The sequence below is a fragment of the Salvelinus fontinalis genome, chromosome 8 (genome assembly GCF_029448725.1).
Source record: "Salvelinus fontinalis isolate EN_2023a chromosome 8, ASM2944872v1, whole genome shotgun sequence".
Taxonomy (NCBI): Eukaryota; Metazoa; Chordata; class Actinopteri; order Salmoniformes; family Salmonidae; genus Salvelinus; species Salvelinus fontinalis.
Genome location: NC_074672.1, coordinates 41,627,274 through 41,654,787, shown reverse-complemented (window position 1 = coordinate 41,654,787; position 27,514 = coordinate 41,627,274). Strand labels below are relative to the sequence as shown.

At 45.4% G+C, this 27,514-nt stretch overlaps 1 protein-coding gene across 1 annotated transcript in view; it reads left to right on the top strand.

Moving 5' to 3' along the window:
* LOC129861256 (laminin subunit beta-2-like) overlaps positions 1-27,514 on the top strand; it is a 73,380-nt gene that overhangs the window by 33,778 nt on the left and 12,088 nt on the right. The window contains exons 5-24 of the mRNA XM_055932505.1: positions 2,927-3,000; positions 3,125-3,313; positions 4,079-4,142; positions 7,670-7,869; positions 8,451-8,571; positions 8,837-9,025; positions 14,177-14,356; positions 15,740-15,852; positions 17,111-17,190; positions 17,336-17,471; positions 18,955-19,113; positions 19,349-19,476; positions 19,717-19,852; positions 20,029-20,221; positions 20,373-20,516; positions 20,749-20,980; positions 21,072-21,241; positions 25,164-25,388; positions 25,492-25,709; positions 25,798-25,894. Of these exons, the coding sequence (XP_055788480.1) occupies positions 2,927-3,000; positions 3,125-3,313; positions 4,079-4,142; positions 7,670-7,869; positions 8,451-8,571; positions 8,837-9,025; positions 14,177-14,356; positions 15,740-15,852; positions 17,111-17,190; positions 17,336-17,471; positions 18,955-19,113; positions 19,349-19,476; positions 19,717-19,852; positions 20,029-20,221; positions 20,373-20,516; positions 20,749-20,980; positions 21,072-21,241; positions 25,164-25,388; positions 25,492-25,709; positions 25,798-25,894 (3,048 nt within the window). The remainder of the gene's footprint in view (positions 1-2,926; positions 3,001-3,124; positions 3,314-4,078; positions 4,143-7,669; positions 7,870-8,450; positions 8,572-8,836; positions 9,026-14,176; positions 14,357-15,739; positions 15,853-17,110; positions 17,191-17,335; positions 17,472-18,954; positions 19,114-19,348; positions 19,477-19,716; positions 19,853-20,028; positions 20,222-20,372; positions 20,517-20,748; positions 20,981-21,071; positions 21,242-25,163; positions 25,389-25,491; positions 25,710-25,797; positions 25,895-27,514) is intronic.

Below are 27,514 nucleotides of genomic sequence, written 5' to 3'. Positions count from 1 at the left end.
GGAGATGGAGGGAGTAAGTCAGATGAATAGTGGAAGATGGAGGGAGGGAGGGAGGGAATCAGATGAATAGTGGGAGATAAAGAGTGAGAGGAGGGAGTCAGATGAATAGTGGGAGATGGAGAGAAAGAGTGAGAGGGAGGGAGGGAGTCAGATGAATAGTGGGAGATGGAGAGAAAGAGTGAGAGGAGGGAGGATGGGGGAGTCAGATGAATAGTGGGAGATGGAGAGAAAGAGTGAGAGGGAGGGAGGGAGTCAGATGAATAGTGGGAGATGGAGAGAAAGAGTGAGAGGAGGGAGGATGGGGGAGTCAGATGAATAGTGGGAGATGGAGGGAGGGAGTAAGTCAGATGAATAGTGGGAGATGGAGGGAGGGAGGGAGTCAGATGAATAGTGGGAGATGGAGAGAAAGATTGAGAGGAGGGTACATTGAGGGAAGGACAGAAAATGAGATTTTGAGGAACGTTCAGCAATTATCCTTCATCATTGTTAATACAGAGCTCACAAACTGCAGACAAAAGTCAAATTTCAGGTCTATGTCTGAGTGATTGACTACTGTGGACCACTATAGCACTGCCTGTACTCTGTGTAGAACACTGAGAGGTGGGAGACAGGAAACAGTCACTATTTTTACTCCCCGTCTCCATGGTGGATCTGGCAGAACTTAAGAGTATGTGAGATGGAGCACAGTGGGATGCTTGTACTATACGCCTTGACAACAGTCCCTGTGTCCCTCGCATGAGGCCCCCTCTTGTACGAAGGGATTGGAGTGGAAGGCTGGGTTGGGTCGATACCTTATGTCCACTGGACTGGAGAGCAGCATGGCCCACTTCTACAAGGTTTTTCATTGCAGGACAGGTACCGGTAGGCTATTAGAAGGATGTGCGAGTGGCTTGTTTCCGTTGGTGGAGTGGACCAGTTACTAATTGCTCTCCATTAGCCAAAACAGAGCACTATTTGTTGTGTTCCCTCTCCCACTCTAAAGCTCTTCCTCTCTCTTTTCTTCCCTTACCTTCTCTTTGCTCCTTTTTTCCCCTCTCTCTCTTTCTCTCTCTCTCTTTCTTTCCTTCTTTCCTTCCCTCCCTCTCTCTCTCTTCCCTCCCTCCCTCCCTCCCTCCCTCCCTCCCTCCCTCCCTCCCTCCCTCTCCTTCATCCTGACTTCTTGTCTCTAGTACTCCCTGTCTCTCATTTCCTCTCACTCTGTTTCCTTCCTGATTAAGCCATTCATTAATGAGTGCAGGTTATGGTTCACAGACTCACGGCCCCAACCGCCTAGATCCAGTTTGACCTCTCTGTGTGTACATGTCAGGATGTTCTATGACTGTGTGAATCTCCAAAAGATTCCTGAGACCCTCTCTGTCTTAATTCCGTGAGTTATTTGCTTTTTTCACAGTTATGTCTGACTACACGTTTTATGTAACTAGGCAAATCAGTTAAGGACATATTCTTATTTACAATGACAGCCTACCCCGGCCAAACGGACGAAGCTGGGCCAATTGTGCGCCGCCCTATGGGACTCCCAATCATGGCCCAGTTGTGATACAGCCTGGAATCGAACCATGGTCTGTAGTGACGCCTCTAGCACTGCAATGTAGTGCCTTAGACCGCTGCGCCACTCTGGAGCCCTACACTACACTACAACACACCACACCACACCACACCACACCTTGCCTGCATGAGGGGTAGCTAGCTAGTGCTGTTAATGTTGAACTGCCACCCATGGAGCTGTACTCTCTCATTATCTCGCTCATTTTTTAATGCGCCGAGTTATGGATTTAATCGTTGTCTTACTGCTGTTTGTACTCACTTCAGACTGCATTTGAATATCAGAAAGAAGCTCCTCAAAGCACTTAGCTCCATGTGTTTAGGGTGTTCTCAGACGATTCCCTTTGAGCTACGTTGTGGCCTGTCCACAAATTAGCTGTTAGAAATTTGCAATGGGACTTTTTGCTCTGGTTATTATGTTATTTACTGTGTTGTAGCAGTTAGATGTTCCAGCTCCTAGAAGGGGAATACCCGCTTGGCATTCTGGTTATTATGTTATTTACTGTGTTGTAGCAGTTAGATGTTCCAGCTGTTAGAAGGGGAATACCCGCTTGGCATTCTGGTTATTATGTTATTTACTGTGTTGTAGCAGTTAGATGTTCCAGCTGTTAGAAGGGGAATACCCGCTTGGCATTCTGGTTATTATGTTATTTACTGTGTTGTAGCAGTTAGATGTTCCAGCTGTTAGAAGGGGAATACCCGCTTGGCATTCTGGTTATTATGTTATTTACTGTGTTGTAGCAGTTACATGTTCCAGCTCCTAGAAGGGGAATACCCGCTTGGCATTCTGGTTATTATGTTATTTACTGTGTTGTAGCAGTTAGATGTTCCAGCTGTTAGAAGGGGAATACCCGCTTGGCATTCTGGTTATTATGTTATTTACTGTGTTGTAGCAGTTACATGTTCCAGCTCCTAGAAGGGGAATACCCTTTTGGCATAAGGCATAACCCTCCCCCCTCCCCCCTACTGGAACTCAAGACTCCTTCTCTCCCAATTCATTGTAACTAGCAGCCCAACTCAAGCGGTTCCCCAGGATGGATGGTGATCAGGAAGTGTGTGGGCTTAGCCATGTGGTGGACCATGTCTCCAGCCGAGACGTGAATGTTTTTTTCCTGTTCAGATGCCATTACTCAAGCCAAGAGACAGACAGGGGGTTCCCTTAAGACTGGTAGTTCAGTTATCACTGTGGTGAAAACATGGCGCTACATTTCCTGTAACAGACAGATTGACAGGATGAATGACATGTTGAATAAATGTACTTAAATATATTTAATAGTAACACCATAAAGCTTGACATAACCTCTCTCCCTCTCCCTCTCTCCCTCTCTCCCTCTCGATCTCTCTCTCTCTCCCTCTCTCTCTCTCTTTCTCGTTTTGTCTTCAGGAAAGCCTGATGTCTTCATTCAACTGGACCTCGAGGCAGAATTCCATTTCACTCATCTAATCATGACCTTCAAGGTGAGACACGCCACGGAACACTTAAAGTAGTAACCTTTAGAACTGTGTTAAATGTATGCATCATATGGAAATGCTCTGTGTCTTCATCAAATGTGTCTAATCTCATTCCTCTACTGTCACACAGACGTTTCGCCCAGCAGCCATGGTGATTGAGCGATCGGCAGATTTTGGACGTAACTGGCAGGTGTACCGCTACTTTGCCTACGACTGTGCCTCGGTCTTCCCCGGGATATCCAAAGGTCCCCTGCGCAAGGTGGATGATGTCACCTGTGAGTCCCGCTACTCTGACATCGAGCCGTCCACAGAGGGAGAGGTGAGTCTGATTGGCTATAGATATAGTGTCACGTTCCTGACCTTGTTTTCCTTTTGTATAGTTGTGTTTAGTGGGTCAGGACGTGAGCTGGGTGGGCAGTCTGTGTTTGTTCTATGTCAGGTTTAATTGACCTTGTATGGCTCTCAATCAGAGGCAGGTGTTTTACGTTTTCCTCTGATTGAGAACCATATATAGGTAGGTTGTTTCACATTGTTTGTTGTGGGTGGTTGTCTCCTGTGTCCGTATAATTTACCACACGGGACTGTATCGTTTGTTTGTAGTCGTGTACCTGTTCGTGCGTTCTTCGTTATATGTAAGTTCACATGTTTTAGGTCAGTCTACGTTCGTTTGTTGTTTTGTAATTTTCCAAGTGTTTTTCGTGTTCGTCTTTGACTTCAGTTAATAAATCATTATGTCAAATTACCACGCTGCATATTGGTCCTCTGATCCTTCTCGCCTCTCCTCGTCTGAGGAGGAGGAAGAAGTAGACAATCGTGACATATAGAGAGTCACTATTACTAGTGTTCTATAGTAATATAAGTATACTGTAATATATGGCATTTAGTAGACGCCTTTATTCAAAGCGACTTAGTCATGGGCGCATACATTTTGCGAAAAGGTGACCCCAGGAATCGAACCCACAATCCTGGCCTTACAAGCACCATTCTCTACCAACTGAGCCTTACAGGATATACAGTATATATTAATATATCCATAAATGTAGATGTCATTCAAACACCTGTCGTGTCCCTCGTCTTCCTCCAGGCCATCTACAGAGTTTTGGACCCTGCCATCCGCATTGAGGACCCCTACAGCCCCAACATTCAGAGTAAGAGACCGTCAGCATTCACTACAACTGGCAACCGCTTACTCCATGTAAAGTCAAACTCACAACCCTGTTTCTGGAGAGCTACCGTCCTGTAGGTTTTCTCTCCAACCCTCCTCTAGCGCACCTGATTCCAATAATTAGCTGGTTGATAAGCTGAATCAGGTTAGTTACAACTGGGTTTGGACTGAAAACCTACAGGAGAGTCGGCTCTCCGGGAACAGGGTTGAAGAGCCATGGTGTGAACCTACAGGAGGGTAGCTCTACAGGAACAGGGTTGAAGAGCCATGGTGTGAACCTACAGGAGGGTAGCTCTCCAGGAACAGGGTTGAAGAGCCCTGGTGTGAACCTACAGGAGGGTAGCTCTCCAGGAACAGGGTTGGAGAGCCCTGGTGTGAACCTACAGGAGGGTAGCTCTCTGGGAACAGGGTTGAAGAGCCCTGGTGTGAACCTACAGGAGGGTAGCTCTCCAGGAACAGGGTTGGAGAGCCCTGGTGTGAACCTACAGGAGGGTAGCTCTCCAGGAATAGGGTTGGAAAACCCTGGCCTACATGATACAGCAACTGCTACCCTGCCATATGCTAATATCAATCAGCCATGCTCATACAATCGCTAAACATAATGGACCATGACGGGCTGCTCTGCTCTCTGATCTGAGGTCTGACGCCTTGTCTACTATGGGAAAGTAGCGGAATGTAAAAACCAGCTGCTGTCTCTCCCCCACACAAGCTGTCCCTTATGTTTTGACTGGCATGGCTTCACTGTTTTCCTAAGGAACAAGAGCAGCCTTTCCTAAGTAGTGCCAGGGGATGTTCTGTTCTTAAGAGTCTTAATAAAACCAAGGTACAGGTTGACCCTGACCCTTTAACTGGATATGTTTCCACGTTGCCCAGACGGAGACACTCTGAATGAGTAGCTAGCACACTCCACTTGTTTAAGGGAACTTGAGTTTAAGTCACTCATTAGCTCTCCCTTATGGTACATATTTATGGTAACTCTTTGGCGATATCGGCTTTAGCTCCAGTTTGACAGAGAGAGAGAGAGAGACACACATTTTTAGAGCGTTCAGTGATTTAAAGTGCTGAAACCTGATGTGTTCCTGCTGTAATGGAAACGGTGGGATCTGCTAGCGTGCCACAGAATATCAACACGGAAGGAGGAAGTCATAGAGGAGAGAGGAGGGCGATATGAAGCCTGACTGTCAGGAGTGGTATACAGTTACAGAATGCCTATGGTTTAGTTTGAGCACTTCCCATGCAGAGATCCTCCACAGCAAGATAGCTTAAAGAGGATCGAGGTAATCCTGTCAGTGATGTTGGGGGAGCTATGTGCAGAAGGTACATTAGTTGGTTAATAATAACAATGAAATTACTTTAGCAGTGGCCTGACTGATACTCATAAGAGTCGGACATGGCTTGTTGTGGTCCTGGCAAAAGCCTGATGTTCCACAAAATCCTGTGGAACTGATTGAAGGGAGTGGTGTTTTGCCTGTCAAGGTCCAGAGAACAGACCTCTTCTGTGTGTGAGAAAGGATACGCTCAGATAGGCCAGGAGCACTGATAGGAGCACTGATAGGAGCACTGATAGGAGCACTGATAGGAGCACTGATAGGAGCACTGATAGGAGCACTGATAGGAGCACTGATAGGAGCACTGATAGGAGCACTGGATTTGAGTCTGCCCCTCTCGCCTCTCTCTCGTTTTCAGTGTAGTTGAATGTAACAGAGTAACTCTACACTAATCTCTCTCTGTTCTTCTTTTACTTTCGTTCATGAAACAGTGACTGTTGAACTGTATGGTAGTCAAATAGAGGGAGGTAATGGAAGTGGCCACACAAAGTATACTAAAATGTATTTCGTCAGAGTATAGTGAAGGTAGCCGCCTGAAAACACAGCTTTTTAGCTTAGAGGTGTGAATATTGTGACTTCTTTCAACATTATAAACCTCCCCGTTGTGACATCATTACTTCCAACTTCCATCCACTGTAAATGCAACAATGCAACTTTGACACAAATCAGTTACTTTGACCACTTTCCGAACAAGTTAGACAAAAAATGTAGAGGCTATGACATCTTTGTTCTCTTCTCTGCTATTCTAATCTGGAATCGGAACAGAAATGTATTGTACAGTTTCTAACGATATACAGCTGTTTAAGTAATCACGTCAACAACTTTTCGTCTTAAGTTTTTCAAACAACTGCCGTTTTGACCACCTTCTGGAGAACAAATAGCAGAAGTATCTACTACCAATCAAGAGGTACAGCTGTTTTAGGAACCACATCAACTAATTTAGCTAACTCCCCACTGTTGAATGAACTGCCATGGAACTTTTCAGGACTTTTAAATTCTAAGCATGAGAGAATGAGTAAACATTGTGACTTTTGACGCTAAACAGCTACCTTGACCACTTTTCTCAACAAAAACTTAACCGGTATGGCACCTTGGTCTACTTTTCTGATATTCAAATCTGATATGAGAACAGCAATAGCTACTCCCAATGATTCCCCCCACCTCCCACAGACACAGACACCATCAACACCTTCAACCATACAGTTCATTCCTTTATCATACCAATCAGTCCAACTTAACCTCGTTGTATCCCTTCATCCCTCCATCCATTAGGTCTTCCATGCCTGTATCATTCATTTATTTATCCATTTATTTATCTATCTAGTCATAACTTTATTTTAACAGTTTTATTCTTTGGTATTGGTATTTTATTAAGATTTGATTATGGTTGAAGTAAGGGATAACGTTTTTTTTAAATTCATTTTAAACTTCACCAATGTCTCCTTGTATTCTGTCCTCTATTTTTACAGCTTACTGTGGTATTCTAGTAGGAGACTGTATACAAGTGTAGTTGGCTAGTCTGAGTGTAATTATTTGTGATGAAATATGTGTTCTAACGGCCCAACAATCCAAATTAAGAAGGTTGATAGTGTCGTCTATCAACGTAATTAGACCAATTATTTTACTACTTTTAACATTGACTATATTAACTTCTTGGGCTTAAATAAAACATTTTAAACTTCTTCCACTACCACAAAAAAATACTTGCAAAGAGTAAAAAGCAAGTCCCGGCAATTTTTATTCACGGGAAATTACCATCTAGTTTATGTTTAAACGCTAAGTTGAAGTGGAGAGAGAAGGAGAGAGAGGAAAGGTGAAATATCTGTCGATGTACCCTTGAGTAAGGCACTTCACCTACATTTGTTCCAGGGGTGCCGTACTACTATGGCCAACCCTGTAACACAACACATTTCACTGTACTTATCCGGTGTACTGTATGTGACAATAAAACATATATCTTTTTTTATCCATAACCATGCACTGAAACACTGCCTGTAACACTCAGAAACTGACGCTCAGGGCTGTTATAATTGATGGTATAATTTATGGTTTAGCGGGAGCCTTTCCTTTGGCTTTGAAGGATAAGAATTAGGATGTTCATAAAGCTTGTTGGATACCTCCTAATCTGTCTGTCTCGCCCCTCCCCCTTCCTCTCTTCTCCTCCTCTGCCTGCATCGTGTAGATCAGCTGAAGATCACTAACCTGCGTGTGAACTTCACCAAGCTGCACACCCTGGGTGACAACCTGCTGGACTCCCGTGTGGAGATCAAGGAGAAGTACTACTACGCCATGTACGAGCTGATCATCCGCGGCAACTGCTTCTGCTATGGCCACGCCTCCGAGTGTGCCCCCATCGATGGGATCAAGGATGAGGAGGGCATGGTGAGTAAATGAAGGAACACAGCACTGCCCCCGTGTTGTATGGAAGAAGACCTACCCTATAAAGATTGCTGTTGTCTGAAAACTGAGGTAACTATGCAAAGGGAGTTAGAATGGGAGGGTTTGTTTAGGATTCTCTGAGACTAATTCAGCTTCTCTGTCTCTCAGATCCATGGGAGGGTTTGTTTAGGATTAGCTGGGACTAATTCAGCTTCTCTGTCTCTCAGGTCCATGGGAGGGTTTGTTTAGGATTCTCTGGGACTAATTCAGCCTCTCTGTCTCTCAGGTCCATGGGAGGGTGTGTTTAGGATTCTCTGGGACTAATTCAGCCTCTCTGTCTCTCAGGTCCATGGGAGGGTGTGTTTAGGATTCTCTGGGACTAATTCAGCCTCTCTGTCTCTCAGGTCCATGGGAGGTGTGTGTTTAGGATTCTCTGGGACTAATTCAGCCTATCTGTCTCTCAGGTCCATGGGAGGTGTGTGTTTAGGATTCTCTGGGACTAATTCAGCCTCTCTGTCTCTCAGGTCCATGGGAGGTGTGTGTTTAGGATTCTCTGGGACTAATTCAGCCTCTCTGTCTCTCAGGTCCATGGGAGGTGTGTGTGTAAGCACAACACCAAGGGTCTGAACTGTGAGCTGTGTGACGACTTCCATAACAACGTGCCCTGGAGACCGGCTGAGGGACGCAACACCAACGCCTGCAAGAGTGAGTGGTGGTGGAGCACACCATGAGAAGAAGCCTTTCTAATCTGCAACACATCACTGATTATTATAATGAGCACACCAGTCAAAAGTCATAAACAAAGGAATGAGACTCCAATCTTGATAACCATAACAAGAAACATGACATTTCTTATTCATCTCCTACTCATCAGTTACTCATCACACAGCAGCAGTCAAAATCCAATAGAATGAGATTGTAATCAAATCTTAATTTCATGTTTTAATATCTGTCCTTTTGTCTCTCCCAGAATGCAACTGTAATGATCACTCCAACCAGTGTCACTTTGACATGGCGGTGTACCTGGCCACAGGCAATGCCAGCGGTGGCGTCTGTGACGACTGTCTCCACAACACCATGGGACGCACCTGTGAGATGTGTAAACCCTTCTATTACCTGAACCCCAGCAGGGACATCAGAGACCCAGGAGTCTGTAGTGGTGAGTAGAGGGGGTCTGGAATAAAATACATCAGAGATCCAGGAGTCTGTAGTGGTGAGTAAAGGGGGTCTGGAATAAAATACATCAGAGACCCAGGAGTCTGTAGTGGTGAGTAGAGGGGGTCTGGAATAAAATACATCAGAGATCCAGGAGTCTGTAGTGGTGAGTAGAGGGGGTCTGGAATAAAATACATCAGAGACCCAGGAGTCTGTAGAGGGGGTCTGGAATAAAATACATCAGAGATCCAGGAGTCTGTAGTGGTGAGTAGAGGGGGTCTGGAATAAAATACATCAGAGATCCAGGAGTCTGTAGTGGTGAGTAGAGGGGGTCTGGAATAAAATACATCAGAGATCCAGGAGCCTGTAGTGGTGAGTAGAGGGGGTCTGGAATAAAATACATCAGAGATCCAGGAGTCTGTAGAGGGGGTCTGGAATAAAATACATCAGAGATCCAGGAGTCTGTAGTGGTGAGTAGAGGGGGTCTGGAATAAAATACATCAGAGACCCAGGAGTCTGTAGAGGTGCGTAGAGGGGGTCTGGAATAAAATACATCAGAGATCCAGGAGTCTGTAGTGGTGAGTAGAGGGGGTCTGGAATAAAATACATCAGAGATCCAGGAGTCTGTAGTGGTGAGTAGAGGGGGTCTGGAATAAAATACATCAGAGATCCAGGAGTCTGTAGTGGTGAGTAGAGGGGGTCTGGAATAAAATACATCAGAGATCCAGGAGTCTGTAGTGGTGAGTAGAGGGGGTCTGGAATAAAATACATCAGAGATCCAGGAGTCTGTAGTGGTGAGTAGAGGGGGTCTGGAATAAAATACATCAGAGATCCAGGAGTCTGCAGTGGTGAGTAGAGGGGGTCTGGAATAAAATACATCAGAGACCCAGGAGTCTGTAGAGGGGGTCTGGAATAAAATATATCAGAGATCCAGGAGTCTGTAGTGGTGAGTAGAGGGGGTCTGGAATAAAATACATCAGAGATCCAGGAGTCTGTAGTGGTGAGTAGAGGGGGTCTGGAATAAAATACATCAGAGATCCAGGAGTCTGTAGTGGTGAGTAGAGGGGGTCTGGAATAAAATACATCAGAGATCCAGGAGTCTGTAGTGGTGAGTAGAGGGGGTCTGGAATAAAATACATCAGAGATCCAGGAGTCTGTAGTGGTGAGTAGAGGGGGTCTGGAATAAAATACATCAGAGATCCAGGAGTCTGTAGAGGTGAGTAGAGGGGGTCTGGAATAAAATACATCAGAGATCCAGGAGTCTGTAGTGGTGAGTAGAGGGGGTCTGGAATAAAATACATCAGAGATCCAGGAGTCTGTAGTGGTGAGTAGAGGGGGTCTGGAATAAAATACATCAGAGACCCAGGAGTCTGTAGTGGTGAGTAGAGGGGGTCTGGAATAAAATACATCAGAGACCCAGGAGTCTGTAGTGGTGAGTAGAGGGGGTCTGGAATAAAATACATCAGAGACCCAGGAGTCTGTAGAGGTGCGTAGAGGGGGTCTGGAATAAAATACATCAGAGACCCAGGAGTCTGTAGTGGTGAGTAGAGGGGGTCTGGAATAAAATACATCAGAGACCCAGGAGTCTGTAGTGGTGAGTAGAGGGGGTCTGGAATAAAATACATCAGAGATCCAGGAGTCTGTAGATGGGGTCTGGAATAAAATACATCAGAGATCCAGGAGTCTGTAGTGGTGAGTAGAGGGGGTCTGGAATAAAATACATCAGAGATCCAGGAGTCTGTAGAGGGGGTCTGGAATAAAATACATCAGAGATCCAGGAGTCTGTAGAGGGGGTCTGGAATAAAATACATCAGAGATCCAGGAGTCTGTAGTGGTGAGTAGAGGGGGTCTGGAATAAAATACATCAGAGACCCAGGAGTCTGTAGTGGTGAGTAGAGGGGGTCTGGAATAAAATACATCAGAGATCCAGGAGTCTGTAGTGGTGAGTAGAGGGGGTCTGGAATAAAATACATCAGAGATCCAGGAGTCTGCAGTGGTGAGTAGAGGGGGTCTGGAATAAAATACATCAGAGACCCAGGAGTCTGTAGAGGGGGTCTGGAATAAAATATATCAGAGATCCAGGAGTCTGTAGTGGTGAGTAGAGGGGGTCTGGAATAAAATACATCAGAGATCCAGGAGTCTGTAGAGGGGGTCTGGAATAAAATACATCAGAGATCCAGGAGTCTGTAGTGGTGAGTAGAGGGGGTCTGGAATAAAATACATCAGAGACCCAGGAGTCTGTAGTGGTGAGTAGAGGGGGTCTGGAATAAAATACATCAGAGATCCAGGAGTCTGTAGTGGTGAGTAGAGGGGGTCTGGAATAAAATACATCAGAGATCCAGGAGTCTGTAGTGGTGAGTAGAGGGGGTCTGGAATAAAATACATCAGAGATCCAGGAGTCTGTAGTGGTGAGTAGAGGGGGTCTGGAATAAAATACATCAGAGATCCAGGAGTCTGTAGAGGTGAGTAGAGGGGGTCTGGAATAAAATACATCAGAGATCCAGGAGTCTGTAGTGGTGAGTAGAGGGGGTCTGGAATAAAATACATCAGAGATCCAGGAGTCTGTAGTGGTGAGTAGAGGGGGTCTGGAATAAAATACATCAGAGACCCAGGAGTCTGTAGTGGTGAGTAGAGGGGGTCTGGAATAAAATACATCAGAGACCCAGGAGTCTGTAGTGGTGAGTAGAGGGGGTCTGGAATAAAATACATCAGAGATCCAGGAGTCTGTAGTGGTGCGTAGAGGGGGTCTGGAATAAAATACATCAGAGACCCAGGAGTCTGTAGTGGTGAGTAGAGGGGGTCTGGAATAAAATACATCAGAGATCCAGGAGTCTGTAGTGGTGAGTAGAGGGGGTCTGGAATAAAATACATCAGAGACCCAGGAGTCTGTAGTGGTGAGTAGAGGGGGTCTGGAATAAAATACATCAGAGATCCAGGAGTCTGTAGATGGGGTCTGGAATAAAATACATCAGAGATCCAGGAGTCTGTAGTGGTGAGTAGAGGGGGTCTGGAATAAAATACATCAGAGATCCAGGAGTCTGTAGTGGTGAGTAGAGGGGGTCTGGAATAAAATACATCAGAGACCCAGGAGTCTGTAGTGGTGAGTAGAGGGGGTCTGGAATAAAATACATCAGAGACCCAGGAGTCTGTAGTGGTGAGTAGAGGGGGTCTGGAATAAAATACATCAGAGACCCAGGAGTCTGTAGTGGTGAGTAGAGGGGGTCTGGAATAAAATACATCAGAGACCCAGGAGTCTGTAGTGGTGAGTAGAGGGGGTCTGGAATAAAATACATCAGAGATCCAGGAGTCTGTAGTGGTGAGTAGAGGGGGTCTGGAATAAAATACATCAGAGACCCAGGAGTCTGTAGTGGTGAGTAGAGGGGGTCTGGAATAAAATACATCAGAGATCCAGGAGTCTGTAGTGGTGAGTAGAGGGGGTCTGGAATAAAATACATCAGAGACCCAGGAGTCTGTAGTGGTGAGTAGAGGGGGTCTGGAATAAAATACATCAGAGATCCAGGAGTCTGTAGATGGGGTCTGGAATAAAATACATCAGAGATCCAGGAGTCTGTAGTGGTGAGTAGAGGGGGTCTGGAATAAAATACATCAGAGATCCAGGAGTCTGTAGAGGGGGTCTGGAATAAAATACATCAGAGATCCAGGAGTCTGTAGAGGGGGTCTGGAATAAAATACATCAGAGATCCAGGAGTCTGTAGTGGTGAGTAGAGGGGGTCTGGAATAAAATACATCAGAGACCCAGGAGTCTGTAGTGGTGAGTAGAGGGGGTCTGGAATAAAATACATCAGAGATCCAGGAGTCTGTAGTGGTGAGTAGAGGGGGTCTGGAATAAAATACATCAGAGATCCAGGAGTCTGTAGTGGTGAGTAGAGGGGGTCTGGAATAAAATACATCAGAGGTCCAGGAGTCTGTAGTGGTGAGTAGAGGGGGTCGACTGATCGCGTCTCAGGGCTGGGACATAGGAACTGTGTGTGTATTTCTTACTTTATCAGACTCTGTATGAGTGATGATAGGTACGTGTGAAGGTTATTTTCTCTTTTAAACCCTGCTATCACTTTATGTCCAGGAGATTTTGCGTTTACATGTTTTCTCGGTAGTACGTACAAGTGTGTGCGTGTGTACGTGATGGTTATTAAAACTGAGATCTGCAGGTGAAACGGAGCCACTGGTCGCCCCGCAGGCGCATTTGTTAGTGTTTTTATTTTGTTTATAAAAAGAGGAGAGGAGCGTCCAGCATCTTGGTACAAAAACATCATAGTACATATTCTACTGTTCTATTGTGCTTGCGATGATGTCAGAGGGGAAAAAACATTGGTGGTTGTTGTCATGACTCTCCTGTGACGATCTGAAGGATCAGGTTACACTGGGTCCTCTCTACAGTATGCTCTCTCTCGTAGAGGGGGAATGTCATGACTCTCCTCTGACAATCTGAAAGATCAGGTTACAGTGGGTCCTCTCTACAGTATGCTCTCTCTCGTAGAGGGGGAATGTCATGACTCTCCTCTGACGATCTGAAAGATCAGGTTACAGTATGCTCTCTCTCGTAGAGGGGGAATGTCACGACTCTCCTCTGACGATCTGAAAGATCAGGTTACAGTATGCTCTCTCTCGTAGAGGGGGAATGTCATGACTCTCCTGTGATGATCTGAAGGATCAGGTTATAGTGGGTCCTGTTTATGGGCGGTCATAAAATACGCTGCCTCTATGCTGTGTAGTGTTCGAGCCAATTTGTAATATCGCTGATTTATCATTTAGGCTAGGGTTCATGCAGATATCCAAGGGTTTGCTACGTTCAGTAATGAAAACTGATGAGGTAATAGTAATTCATTAATAAGCGACTGTTTTCATAAGATATGAAAGTATCGATTCGGAAAATATAGACTCTATACATTTTTCCTGTGGTGCCGTGACTTCCTAGTTAATTAAAGTTTATATTATTAATTTAATCACGTAATAATAATTACACATAGAGAATTGATTTGATAAAATAACAGCCTTCACATTTAATGATACGACATTGTTTTGAAGTAACGTCTTTGTTGTTGTAATATGGCAAATGGACGTGGCAGTTTCACCGCTACGGATTCCAGCTTTAAGTTTGGCGTTAACAGGATGTTTGTTGTCTTCCTCCTGCAAGCATGTGACTGTGATCCTGATGGTTCCCTGAACGGGGGCATCTGTGACGGGCATGATGAGCCATCCCTGGGCATGGTCGCTGGGCGGTGCCGCTGTAAGGACCATGTGGAGGGACCTCGCTGTGACAAATGCAAGTCTGGCTTTTTCGGCCTGAGTGCAGAGAATCCCCGTGGCTGCCAAAGTGAGTGGAGAGGAGTAGGAGTATAGGCATGATTCAGTCTAACAAATTGGACTTATTGAAGTACAAATTACCCTCGTTTTGTGTGGTCTTTATGTTCGAGATTTTTTTGCAATCTTTTGTTCAAAAGGTTTAGTTTCGTCAGTGCTATGAATAAACCTATGGATCATATTTTGTAGATATTTCTGTTCCCCTGTGTTTCCCAAAACTCCTGCTCTCCCCCCTCAGTCTGCCCCCAAAACTCCTGCTCTCCCCCCTCAGTCTGCCCCCAAAACTCCTGCTCTCCCCCCTCAGTCTGCCCCCAAAACTCCTGTTCTCCCCCCTCAGTCTGCCCCCAAAACTCCTGCTCTCCCCCCTCAGTCTGCCCCCAAAACTCCTGCTCTCCCCCCTCAGTCTGCCCCCAAAACTCCTGCTCTCCCCCCTCAGTCTGCCCCCAAAACTCCTGCTCCCCCCCCTCAGTCTGCCCCCAAAACTCCTGCTCTCCCACCTCAGTCTGCCCCAAAACTCCTGCTCTCCCCCCTCAGTCTGCCCTCAAAACTCCTGCTCTTCCCCCTCAGTCTGCCCCAAAACTCCTGCTCTCCCCCTTCAGTCTGCCCCATAACTCCTGCTCTCCCCCCTCAGTCTGCCCCATAACTCCTGCTCTCCCCCCCCAGTCTGCCCCATAACTCCTGCTCTTCCCCCTCAGTCTGCCCCAAAACTCCTGCTCTCCCCCTTCAGTCTGCCCCATAACTCCTGCTCTCCCCCCTCAGTCTGCCCCATAACTCCTGCTCTCCCCCCCAGTCTGCCCCATAACTCCTGCTCTCCCCCCTCAGTCTGCCCCATAACTCCTGCTCTCCCCCCTCAGCCTGTCCCATAACTCCTGCTCTCCCCCCTCAGCCTGCCCCATAACTCCTGCTCTCCCCCTCAGTCTGCCCCATAACTCCTGCTCTCCCCCTCAGTCTGCCCCATAACTCCTGCTCTCCCCCCTCAGTCTGCCCCATAACTCCTGCTCTCCCCCCTCAGCCTGTCCCATAACTCCTGCTCTCCCCCCTCAGCCTGTCCCATAACTCCTGCTCTCCCCCCTTTGCCTGCCCCATAACTCCTGCTCTCCCCCCTCAGTCTGCCCCATAACTCCTGCTCTCCCCCCTTAGCCTGTCCCATAACTCCTGCTCTCCCCCCTCACCCTGTCCCATAACTCCTGCTCTCCCCCCTCAGCCTGTCCCATAACTCCTGCTCTCCCCCCTCAGTCTGCCCCATCACTCTTGCTCTCCCCCCTCAGTCTGCCCCATAACTCCTGCTCTCCCCCCTCAGCCTGCCCTATAACTCCTGCTCTCCCCCTTCAGTCTGCCCCATAACTCCTGCTCTCCCCCCTCAGCCTGTCCCATAACTCCTGCTCTCCCCCCTCAGCCTGCCAGTGTGACCCCAGGGGTACGGTGTCAGAGAGACCACAGTGTGACCCTGTGAGCGGGGACTGTTTCTGCAAGCGCCAGGTCACCGGACGCAGCTGTGGCCAGTGTCTGGTAAGGGTTCATGAGAGCCTCCCTCTTCTAACCTTAACACGTACGTACCCTCACACTCTCTCTTCTCTTCCTCTCTCATTCTTACACTCTCTCTCTCTCTCTTTCTCACATACACCCTCCGGAATTCATAGGTGTTTCTGAGTGATTCACATCCCCCTGTCACTCACCTAACTTCCTTGCCATGCCAGTAACAGTACCCAGGAATGTCTAAATTTAGCCCAGGGATGTCAGACCTCTCCGGTTGGTGTGGGTTACAGCAGGTTAAAAATGGTCAGCAGGCATTGGTCCTGACTGAGTGGTTCCTGAATTCTCAGAAGCTGCATAAAGTCAAGAACAGTCAAGAACAGACAACCACTATTTTCCCCCATAACTTAAACTCTACCAGCCTGCACTTATACACTATGCAATTTTGATAGACATGATGTATTTACAGTAAGTCATTATGATAGACAGGATGTATTTACAGTAAGTCATTATGATAGACAGGATGTATTTACAGTAAGACATTTTGATAGACAGGATGTATTTACAGTAAGTCATTTTGATAGACAGGATGTAGTTACAGTAAGTCATTTTGATAGACAGGATGTTTTTACAGTAAGTTATTTTGATAGACAGGATGTAGTTACAGTAAGTCATTTTGATAGACAGGATGTAGTTACAGTAAGTCATTTTGATAGACAGGATGTATTTACAGTAAGTCATTTTGATAGACAGGATGTATTTACAGTAAGTCATTTTGATAGACAGGATGCGTTTACAGTAAGTCATTTTGATTGACAGGATGTGTTTACAGTAAGTCATTTTGATAGACAGGATGTATTTACAGTAAGTCATTTTGATAGACAGGATGTATTTACAGTAAGTCATTTTGATAGACAGGATGTATTTACAGTAAGTCATTTTGATAGACATGATGTATTTACAGTAAGTCATTTTGATAGACAGGATGCATTTACAGTAAGTCATTTTGATAGACAGGATGTATTTACAGTAAGTCATTTTGATAGACAGGATGTAGTTACAGTAAGTCATTTTGATAGACAGGATGTATTTACAGTAAGTCATTTTGATATACAGGATGTATTTGGAGCTAGGAACACCTGGTTGAGATATCTGAGTCGCCATCTATGACTCATATCCAAACCCATCAGCTGACATGTATGATCCAGTAACCCTGGCTGATGCAGTTGGTAGGTGGGAATGCAGTCTGTCTGGTGCTAACAGCTGTCTCTGTCTGTCTCCCTCCTGCCCACAGCCAGAACACTGGGCACTGAGTCACGACCTGAATGGCTGTAGAGACTGTGACTGTGATGTGGGCGGAGCCACAGATAACCAGTGAGTGACATTGTGATCTGTTTCTGCATCACATACAATTAATAAAAAACAAAATGTCCTCTTAATGTATATCTCTACCAATGAATTTGATTCATGTTGTACAACTACAGGATTACTGAATAGACCTTTTATCTGTCTTCCTCAGCTGCTCAATGGAGAATGGGCAGTGTCGTTGTCGTAGTCATATGGTGGGCCGTCAATGTACCCAGGTGGAGTCTGGGTACTTCTTCATGGCTCTGGACCACTATATCTACGAGGCTGAGCTGGCCATGCTGGGACAGGTAACTACTGCTGCTCCCTACGCACAGAACAGACAGGGCTGTTATTTACATTGTTTACACTGTCTATGTTTGACTTTGGGTGAAAAAATGAAAGAAATTATCACCCTTCTCTTTCTTGCACAAGCATTAACACTAGCACTAACACTCAAACTCACAGTCACAGTCACCCTCACATTAACACTAACACTAGCACTAGCACTCATACTCACAGTCACCCTCACATTAACACTAGCACTAACACTAGCACTAACACTAGCACTAGCACTCATACTCACAGTCACCCTCACATTAACACTAACACTAGCACTCATACTCACAGTCACCCTCACATTAACACTAGCACTAGCACTCATACTCACAGTCACCCTCACATTAACACTAACACTAGCACTCATACTCACAGTCACCCTCACATTAACACTAACACTAACACTAGCACTAGCACTAACACTAACACTAGCACTAGCTCTCATACTCACAGTCACCCTCACATTAACACTAGTACTAACACTAGCACTAACACTAACACTAGCACTCATACTCACAGTCACCCTCACATTAACACTAACACTAGCACTCATACTCACAGTCACCCTCACATTAACACTAACACTAGCACTCATACTCACAGTCACCCTCACATTAACACGAGCACTAACACTAGCACTAGCACTAACACTAACACTAACACTAGCTCTCATACTCACAGTCACCCTCACATTAACACGAGCACTAACACTAACACTAACACTAACACTAACACTAACACTAGCTCTCATACTCACAGTCACCCTCACATTAACACTAGTACTAACACTAACACTAACACTAACATTAACACTAACACTAGCACTAACATTAACACTAGCACTAACACTAACATTAACACTAGCACTAACACTAACACTAGCACTAACATTAACACTAGCACTAACACTAACACTAGCACTAGCACTAACACTAGCACTAGCACTAACATTAACACTAGCACTAACATTAGCACTAGCACTAGCACTAACACTAACACTAGCACTAACACTAACACTAACACTAGCACTAGCACTAGCATTAGCACTAACATTAACACTAGCACTAACATTAGCACTAGCACTAACACTAGCACTAGCATTAACACTAGCACTAACACTCATCAACACTAGCATTAACACTAGCACTAACATTAACACTAGCATTAACACTAGCACTAACATTAACACTAGCACTCATACTAACACTAGCACTCATACTCACAGTTACCTTCACATTAACACTAACACTAGCACTAGCATTCATACTCACAGTCACAGTAGCACTAACGCTGACTTAGCTGATAGCTGCTTTATAAATAATAAAAAAATGACTTACTCTGTCTATGATTTGTGGTTGTCTCACCTAGCCACCATAAGGTAAATGCACTAACTGTAAGTCGTTTTGGATAACAGCGTCTGCTAAATTACTAAAATGTATTTGTGTGTGTATCCAGGGCTGCAGTGTGGAGCAGAGGGAGCACCAGCCTGGGCGCCCTACCACCTGGACTGGCACTGGGTTTGCCAAGGTCCCAGAGGGCAGCAGCCTGGATTTCTCCATCAACATCATCCCCTACTCCATGGAGTACGACCTCCTCATCCGCTATGAGTCGCAAGTTAGTGCCTAGTTACTCACGCACACGTTTGAACACACACACAAACACATACAATTTGATTTGATTTACCCATGCATACACACACACACACACACACACACACACACACACACACACACACACACACACACACACACACACACACACACACACACACACACACACACCTCTATTCTCTGGGTGTGTACTGTACAGTGTGTATATGACTTTTATTGTGGTGTGTGTGTTGTGTTAGATGCCACGGGACTTGGAGGAGGTCCGTGTGACTATCATTCGGCCAGGGCCCATTCCCACCAGCAGCCCATGTGGAAACACCATCCCTGCAGACGACATGCTCACGGTTTCCCTGCCTGCAGGATCCAGGTGAGGGACACACACAGACACACACCTCACTATGGAATATACAGGTCGCCTAGCGGTTAAGAGAATTTGACCAATAACCTAAAGGTTGCTGGTTCGAATCTCCGAGTTGAATAGGTGAAAAATCTGCCGATGTGCCCTTGAGCATGGCACTTAACCCTAATTGCTTCTCTAAGTCACTCTGGATAAGCATTTCACTACACTTTCCTCTAGTGTGTGTGTGTTTGTGTGTGTGTGATGCAGGTTTGTCGTGCTGCCTCAATCTATCTGCTTGGAGAGAGGAGTTAGTTACACGCTTCACTTTGAGTTCAGTCGCTATCTGGAACGGAACAATGTTCTCATTCCCGGTACAACTGCTGCCAACATTCTAGTGGACTCTGTGAGTATCAATACTCAACAAAGGATATGTTTGTCTGGACATCTCTCTCTCTCTTTCTCTCTCCCTCTCTATTCTTTATCTCTCCCTCTCTATTCTTTATCTCTCCCTCTCTCTTTCTTTCTAATTGTGTTCTTCTTATGTAGTCTAGCTAAAACTCCTCCCTCCTTCCTCTCCAGATTTCCCTTCTCCCTCGTTACTCCTCCCTGGAGATGTTCATCGGCGGAGACCCCGCCTCCATCGCCCGGAAACAGAGCTACGAGCGCTACCGCTGCCATGACGGGGCTAAGAGCGTGACACGCCCCCAGATCAGTGACGTCTGTGCCAAACTCATCACCAGCATGTCAGCCATCATTAACCATGGAGCTTTGGGTATGTCAACTCTCCTACAGTTCACAAATGAACCTCATCCACTAGGGGAGTTCAGATAGTCGCTGTCGTCAAAGATGCCTGGTGATACCTAAATACCGAACTTATTTGCAATGAAATTAAAATGTTTTAATCACTTCCTTCTTCTTCACAGCTTGCCAGTGTGACCCCCAGGGTTCAGTCAGCTCAGTGTGTGACATGCGCGGAGGTCAGTGTCGCTGTAGGTCCAATGTGATTGGACGGCGCTGTGACCACTGTGGTCCTGGGACGTACGGCTTTGGACCTGCAGGATGTAAAGGTGAGTGTCGTAACCCCAGTCAACCACACAGAGTCAAACTCCTGCTGTTATCTAGTAGGGTACACACATAGTTTCTTCTGCAGAGGTGCATTGGACTGTTCTATCTGTCCGTCCGTCTCTACTGGTGGCATCCCTTGGGGCCTTTATTACCCACTGACCCCCTCCCTCACGCCTCTCTTCATCTACCCTTTCCTATACATCTCTCCCTTGTTCTCTCTATCTCTCTCTCTAGCCTGTGAGTGTAGTCTGGAAGGTGCGGTCACTCGGTTCTGTGACCAGCTGACTGGGCAGTGCCCATGCAGCCAGGGTGCGTTTGGCCAGCGGTGCGATGGCTGCCACGCAGGACACTGGGGCTTCCCCAACTGTAAGCAGTGCCTATGTAACGGACACGCTGAGGAGTGCCACCAGAGGACCGGAGCCTGTCTCAACTGCAGGGAAAACACTGGAGGGGACAAATGTGACAGGTGGGGATTCACCATGGGGACAGTGGAGAATCTGGGGATAAGTATGAAGGTACCACTATTAAATGTAATTGCGCTATTACTGTATTTCAAGGTGTGCCAACGGTTACTACGGCAACCCGGTGCTGGGCACAGGTAACAGTAACCGATGCCAGCCCTGCCCCTGCCCGGATGGCCCAAACAGCGGAAGACACTTTGCTACCTCCTGTCACCAGGACAACCGCAACAGACAGGTGGTCTGCAACTGTAACCAAGGATACACAGGTACAGCTCACACCTCCATTGAGGTGTCTTCTCTCTCTCCCTCTCTTGTTCTTCCTCCTCTTCCTTAGCCAGGGAAGTGGATGATGAGGAACAGTTTGATCATGTCTGCATGAATGAGCATGTGTATCATAGGGCTAATTTAATGATGCACTGTGAATGGAGATGATTGGTTGGTTAGTGTGATTTAAACTCGCCACGGTGGGTCTTCTGGTGAACCAAATAAAAAATCTGTGGACAAATAGTCTCGTAGAAAGTTCCTCGGACCAGAATGAGTGTGGAATGATAACGTGTTTCCTCCCTTACCTTACTTGGCACAGGGGGGATGGTTAAGCGCTCCGAGGGTTCCTTCAAGCGTGAGTAATGATGATGGGAAACCACCCTCCCTAAAAATAAATTAAGAACTGCCCCTGCATGGCTTCAGCACCCCACCTATCTATGGTGCTGTGCCACAATACACTCCTGCCTCAGAGTAGATGAAATTCCTATAAACTGATCCAGAATCAGTTTTGAACGATTGTATAACAAATAACTGTAATTGAGTTGGATGACTGATACTGAGTCTGGGTCAGCTTCTACGGTATCTCCTGTGTATATCAACTATTATGTTATACTGGGCACATATACAGTCAGTGCTTGTTACTCCTGCTGAATCACACAGGCACCAAGCAGCAGGCAGACAACCAACTGAAAACAACAACATCTCTGCCATGCTGCATTCTGTCTTGTCATTCTCTGCCTCCGTTAAACAGACACAAAATACAGGAACAGGTCTGACACTCATAGCAGACACGCTGAAGCTGTGAGAGTGACACTACGCCAACCTATGTGTTCACTCACACCCACTGTGAGCCTGTGACAAATAGACATATCCTAACAGCTGCTTTTCTCTGCTTTAGATAGCTTTGCTGCTACAATCATGATGTGCTTTACTGTAAATGCACAATGGAACAAACAAAGTCTCTGTGGAATCAAACTGTGTTCAAGCTCTGTACTTTAATGTATTCTCCAATTAAAAATAATTTACAGTAGAAATGACACTCAATTTATTGGGCCCTCTGTGTCATCTTACCTTGTTGTATACATTTAGCCTTTCAGTTTCCACAAAATAATGGTATCACAATGCCCATTTATATTTACTGTCAAGTGAGGAAATCCTATGTTGTATTCAACTCGGGGTTAGAATACACTACTTCCCTGCTAGGAGTGATCTCTCTCCTTGTTTTGCTGGAGAGACCTCAAAACCAGCAGCTGTAGGTTGTCTGTCAAACCCAAAAGTCAGCCGCCCTCCACCCCAGCATACTCTGCCCCCTGCAGCCGTCAGTTGGACAAAAAAATGTAAAGTATGTCTCCCTTCCTCTGAATCCATCCTTAGAAAAGATGGGCTCTTTGTGAGAGAAGTAAATCGTTCACGGTGTCTGCCAAAATGCTGAAGCACAGTGTTGTCTTAGAAACCACCTAAAGCAAGACCGATTGAAGACCAACACCGAGACCAGAACAATGAGAGTCCAATTCAAGACCATGACTGTAATTGTTCCAAATCATCACCACAATAAAGAGTTGATAATGTCCAGTATTTCTGTGTTCATATTTCAGAAGGACATATGGATCGTTTAGACATTAAAAATGGTGAAGAAATGCACGCTGAGGAAAATAGAGAGACACTCTACACATGATCACAAACCCAAACAGGTTTCTGATAGATAGAAATACCAAATATGTAACAAATTCCTCTGTCTGCCCTCTCTTGGTAAGCGTGCAACTTTCAAACAATTGCCCCCACTCTTCTCTGCCAGCTGCACGCAGTAGATTGACATTTATTGGGATGAGTCTTGTCCTGGAGGCAGAGCAGACCGATTTCCACTAGATGGGCCAGTGGCAAAGTCAAAGTTAATTATGTAGGCCTATAGTAATAATGTATGAAAACCAAAATTAGCTTTTTGATCTTAATTTAAGATAAGGGTTAGGCATAAGGTTAGCAATTTGTTTAAAATGAGGGTTAAAATGGGATTTTATGACTTTGTGGCTGTGCCAGCTAGTTACTACCCCGCAGAGCAGCCTCCAATACATGAGTCATCACAATAAATGCCAACCTGCGCAAGCAGAGCAAGAAAATTCAGATAAGTGCGACAAGTTTTGAACATACTGAGCTGAGAATTTTTTTGTAGACTGCAGAATTTTTATTTTCTTCCCAAGCTTCAGAAGGCTATTTCAGTCCACTATTACAGGACTAGTAAAGGCCCAGAAATGTATTTTCTTCCAAAAAAGTATATTTTTATTAATTATATAATTTCTATTCTGATTTTCAAGCACCCCTACTTCCCACGGCAATGGTTTTGAGGATATTTTGGAATGAAAGAAAAGGACAGTAATGTTACAAGACAAGTAGGAAGCGATATCATGACAGAAGTGTGGATATTTGGCCTGGCAAAGCGTTTTTATGCGCTGACTGAATGGGAGCTGATAATGAGTTTTTTACTCCGCTGGTCTCTGGAAGAAATTATGAGTCCTCCTTGTCCGAGACCGTGTCAAGACCGAGTAAAAATGTATCCTACACTGAGACAAGACCGACAGCACTCAATACTGTTAACTAACTTCCAAACGAGCTTCAATGCCATACAACACTCCTTCCGTGGCCTCCAACTGTTCTTAAACGCTAGTAAAACTATATGCATGCTCTTCAACTGATCGCTGCCTGCACCCGCTTGCCCAACTAGCATCACTACTCTGGACGGTTCTGACTTAGAATATGTGGACAACTATAAATACCTAGGTGTCTGGCTAGACTGTAAACTCTCCTTCCAGACTCATATTAAGCATCTCCAATCCAAAATTAAATCTAGAATCTGCTTCCTATTTTGCAACAAAGCCTCCTTCACTCACGTTGCCAAACATACCCTCGTAAAACGGACTATGCTACCGATCTATAAGTCTTTACTAGGTAATGCTATGCCTTATCTCAGCTCACTGGTCACCATAACAACACCCACCTGTAGCACGTGCTCCAGCAGGTATATCTCACTGGTCATCCCCAAAGCCAACACCTCCTTTGGCCGCCTTTCCTTCCAGTTCTCTGCTGCCAATGACTGGAACAATTTGCAAAATGGCTGAAGTTGAAAACTGATATCTCCCTCACTAACTTTAAGCATCAGCTATCAGAGCAGCTCACCGATCGCTGCAGCTGTACACAGCGCATCTGTAAATAGCCCATCCAACTACCTACCTCATCTCCATATTGTTTTTATTTACTTTTTTTTTGCGTTATTGACTGTATTCTGATTTTGTTACCCAGGAGATAAACAGTGATTAGTGAGGAGCTCTGTTGCAGAGTGGATTATGCTTCAGCCCATGTATAACTCTGTGTTGTTGTTTTTTTTGTCACACTGCTTTGCTTTATCTTGGCCAGGTCGCAGTTGTAAATGAGAACTTGTTCTCAACTGGCCTACCTGGTTAAATAAAGGTGAAATTAAAAATAAATACAAATATGTGGTCTCAAGAACGGACTCTACAACACTGCTGAAGCATAATCCACTCTGCAACAGAGCTCCTCACTAATCACTGTTTATCTCCTGGGTAACCAAACTCCCTTTTAACACAAGATGTGATAGCATTGCACAATGATAATATATGAAACATTTTCAAGTATCTAACATCATGTGTACATCCTGATAACAACTTTATTGATAGTCACTGAGCTGGGTTTCACCACTTGTCTCTGTCTATCTGCATAAGCTATCAAACTATAAGCTTCTCACTTAAATTCACTGGAAAACTGTTTGGAAATACTTGAAAATACCAAGTCATTTTTCACCCTCACCCAGCCAATAAATATCTCAATATCAACATAAGATATCCCACTTTCCAACTCTGTCCATCCAAAAATCTCCCTCCTTCTCCCTCAATCTTTTTTCCTTTTGGGTCACAGGTTCCCGGTGTGAGGAGTGTGCCCCTGGTTACTACGGTAACCCCTCCCAGCCAGGTGGGCGGTGCCAGCCGTGCAGGTGCAGTAACAACATTGACATGTCAGACCTGGATGCGTGTGACCGGAGGACAGGAGAGTGTGAGAAGTGTCTCTACAACACAGAGGGACCGGACTGTGGGGTGTGCAAGAGTGGTTACTATGGAGACGCCTCGCGACGCAACTGCAGAAGTGAGTGACTGTTGAAGCATCCTTTTTACACAAAAAAACTTAACAACCATTCATTTTAGACTCTATATGTATATTTTTTATCTACTTTTTTCTGTTTCATCAGAGTGCACCTGTAACTTCCTGGGCACAGAGCAAACCCAGTGTACAGCACGGGATGAGTGTGTCTGCCAGCGTGCCACGGGGCAGTGCCAGTGTCTACCCAACACTATCGGCCTGACATGTGACCACTGTAAGCCCAACTACTGGAACCTGGCTAGTGGGCGGGGCTGTGAGGCCTGCGGCTGTGAACCCAACAACGCTGTCAACCCCGCCTGCAACGAGGTGTGGGTGTGGTTCCATTATTAAGGTGCTTCGTGGGATAAACCTCTTCTGTGACTTCATGCTCATGTTTGTTCTCTCTGTGCCCCAGTTCACTGGAAAGTGTCAGTGTCGTGACGGATTTGGTGGGAAGACCTGTACAGACTGCCAAGAGAACTACTGGGGTGACCCAAGGATCCAGTGTAGAGGTCAGCATTAACAGAAGCGCCATGTAACATGTTATTCATAAGAATGGCATCAAAATATCAGCAGCAGACATATACTAACGATCTCCGACTTTCTCTCTCTCTCTCTCTCTCTCTCTCTCTCTCTCTCTCTCTCTCTCTCTCTCTCTCTCTCTCGCTTTCTCTCTCTTGGCATGGGAAACATGTTAACATTGCCAAACAAGTTAAGTAGATAATATACAAAAGTGAAATAAACAATATAAATTAACAGTAAACATTACACTCACAGAAATTCCAAAAGAATAAAGACATCGGGTTTGTTTTCAAATTATTTGTGGGTCTGCGTAATCTGAGGGAAATACGTGTCTATAATATGGTCATGCATTTGGCAGGAGGTTAGGAAGTGCAGCTCAGTTTCCACCTCATTTTGTGGGCAGTGTGCACATAGCCTCTCTTCTCTTGACAGCCAGGTCTGCTTTACGGCTGCCTTTCACAATAGCAAGGCTATGCTCACTGAGTAGGTACATAGTCAAAGCTTTCCTTAAGTTTGGGTCAGTCACAGTGGTCAGGTATTCTGCCACTATGTACTCTCTGTTTAGGGCCAAATAGCATTCCAGTTTGCTCTATTTTTTGTTAATTCTTTCCAATCAAGTAATTTTTGTTTTCTCATGATTTGGTTGGGTCTAATTGTATAGCTGTCCTGGGGCTCTGTGGGGTGTGTTTGTGTTTGTGAACAGAGCTCCAGGACCAGCTTGCTTAGGTGACTTTTCTCCAGGCTAATTCTGCTCTGCGTTATTTGGTGTTTTACGTTGTACATGAAGGATATTTTCTTTGTGTTGTTGTTTGTTTATTATTTTCCACTTTTCCCAGAAGTGGTTAAGAGTCTATGGGTTCTTCAATTACATTGAGCTGATTTCTGACGTGCTGTTCCTTTTTTTTCCGTAGTGTATTTCTGTATTGTTTTAGTGATTCACCATAGTGAAGGTGTAGACTCGGGTTTTCTGGGTCGCTATGTTTTTGGTTGGACAAGTTTATCAATTTCTTTCTTAGGTTTTTGCATTCTTCATCAAACAATTTGTCCTTGTTGTTCATTTTCTTCAGCTTTCTGTTTGATTGATTTGATAGGGAAGCTGAGAGGTCAAATATACTGTTTAGATTTTCTACTGCTACGTTTACACCTTCACTACTACAGTGGAACGTTTTGTCCACGAAGTTGTTGAAAAGGGATTGAATTTGTTGTTGCCTAATTGTTTTTTGGTAGATTTCCACACTACATTCCTTCCATCTACAGCATTTCTTAATATTACTCAGTTCCTTTGGCTTTGATGCCTCAGGCTTGAGTATTGCTCTGTTCAGGTAGACAGTGATTTTGCTGTGGTCTGATAGGGGTGTCAGTGGGTTGACTGTGAACGCTCTGAGAGACTCTGGGTTGAGGTCAGTGATAAAGTAGTCTACAGTACTACTGCCATGTATCCACTATAGGAGTCCCCTCGAAGCCTACCGTTGACTATGTACATACCCAGCATGGGACAGAGCTGCAGGAGGTGTGACCCGTTTTTGTTGGTTATGTTGTCGTAGTTGTGCCGAGGGGGGCATATAGGGGAGGGAATGCTGTCACCTCCAGGTAGGTGTTTGTCCCCCTGT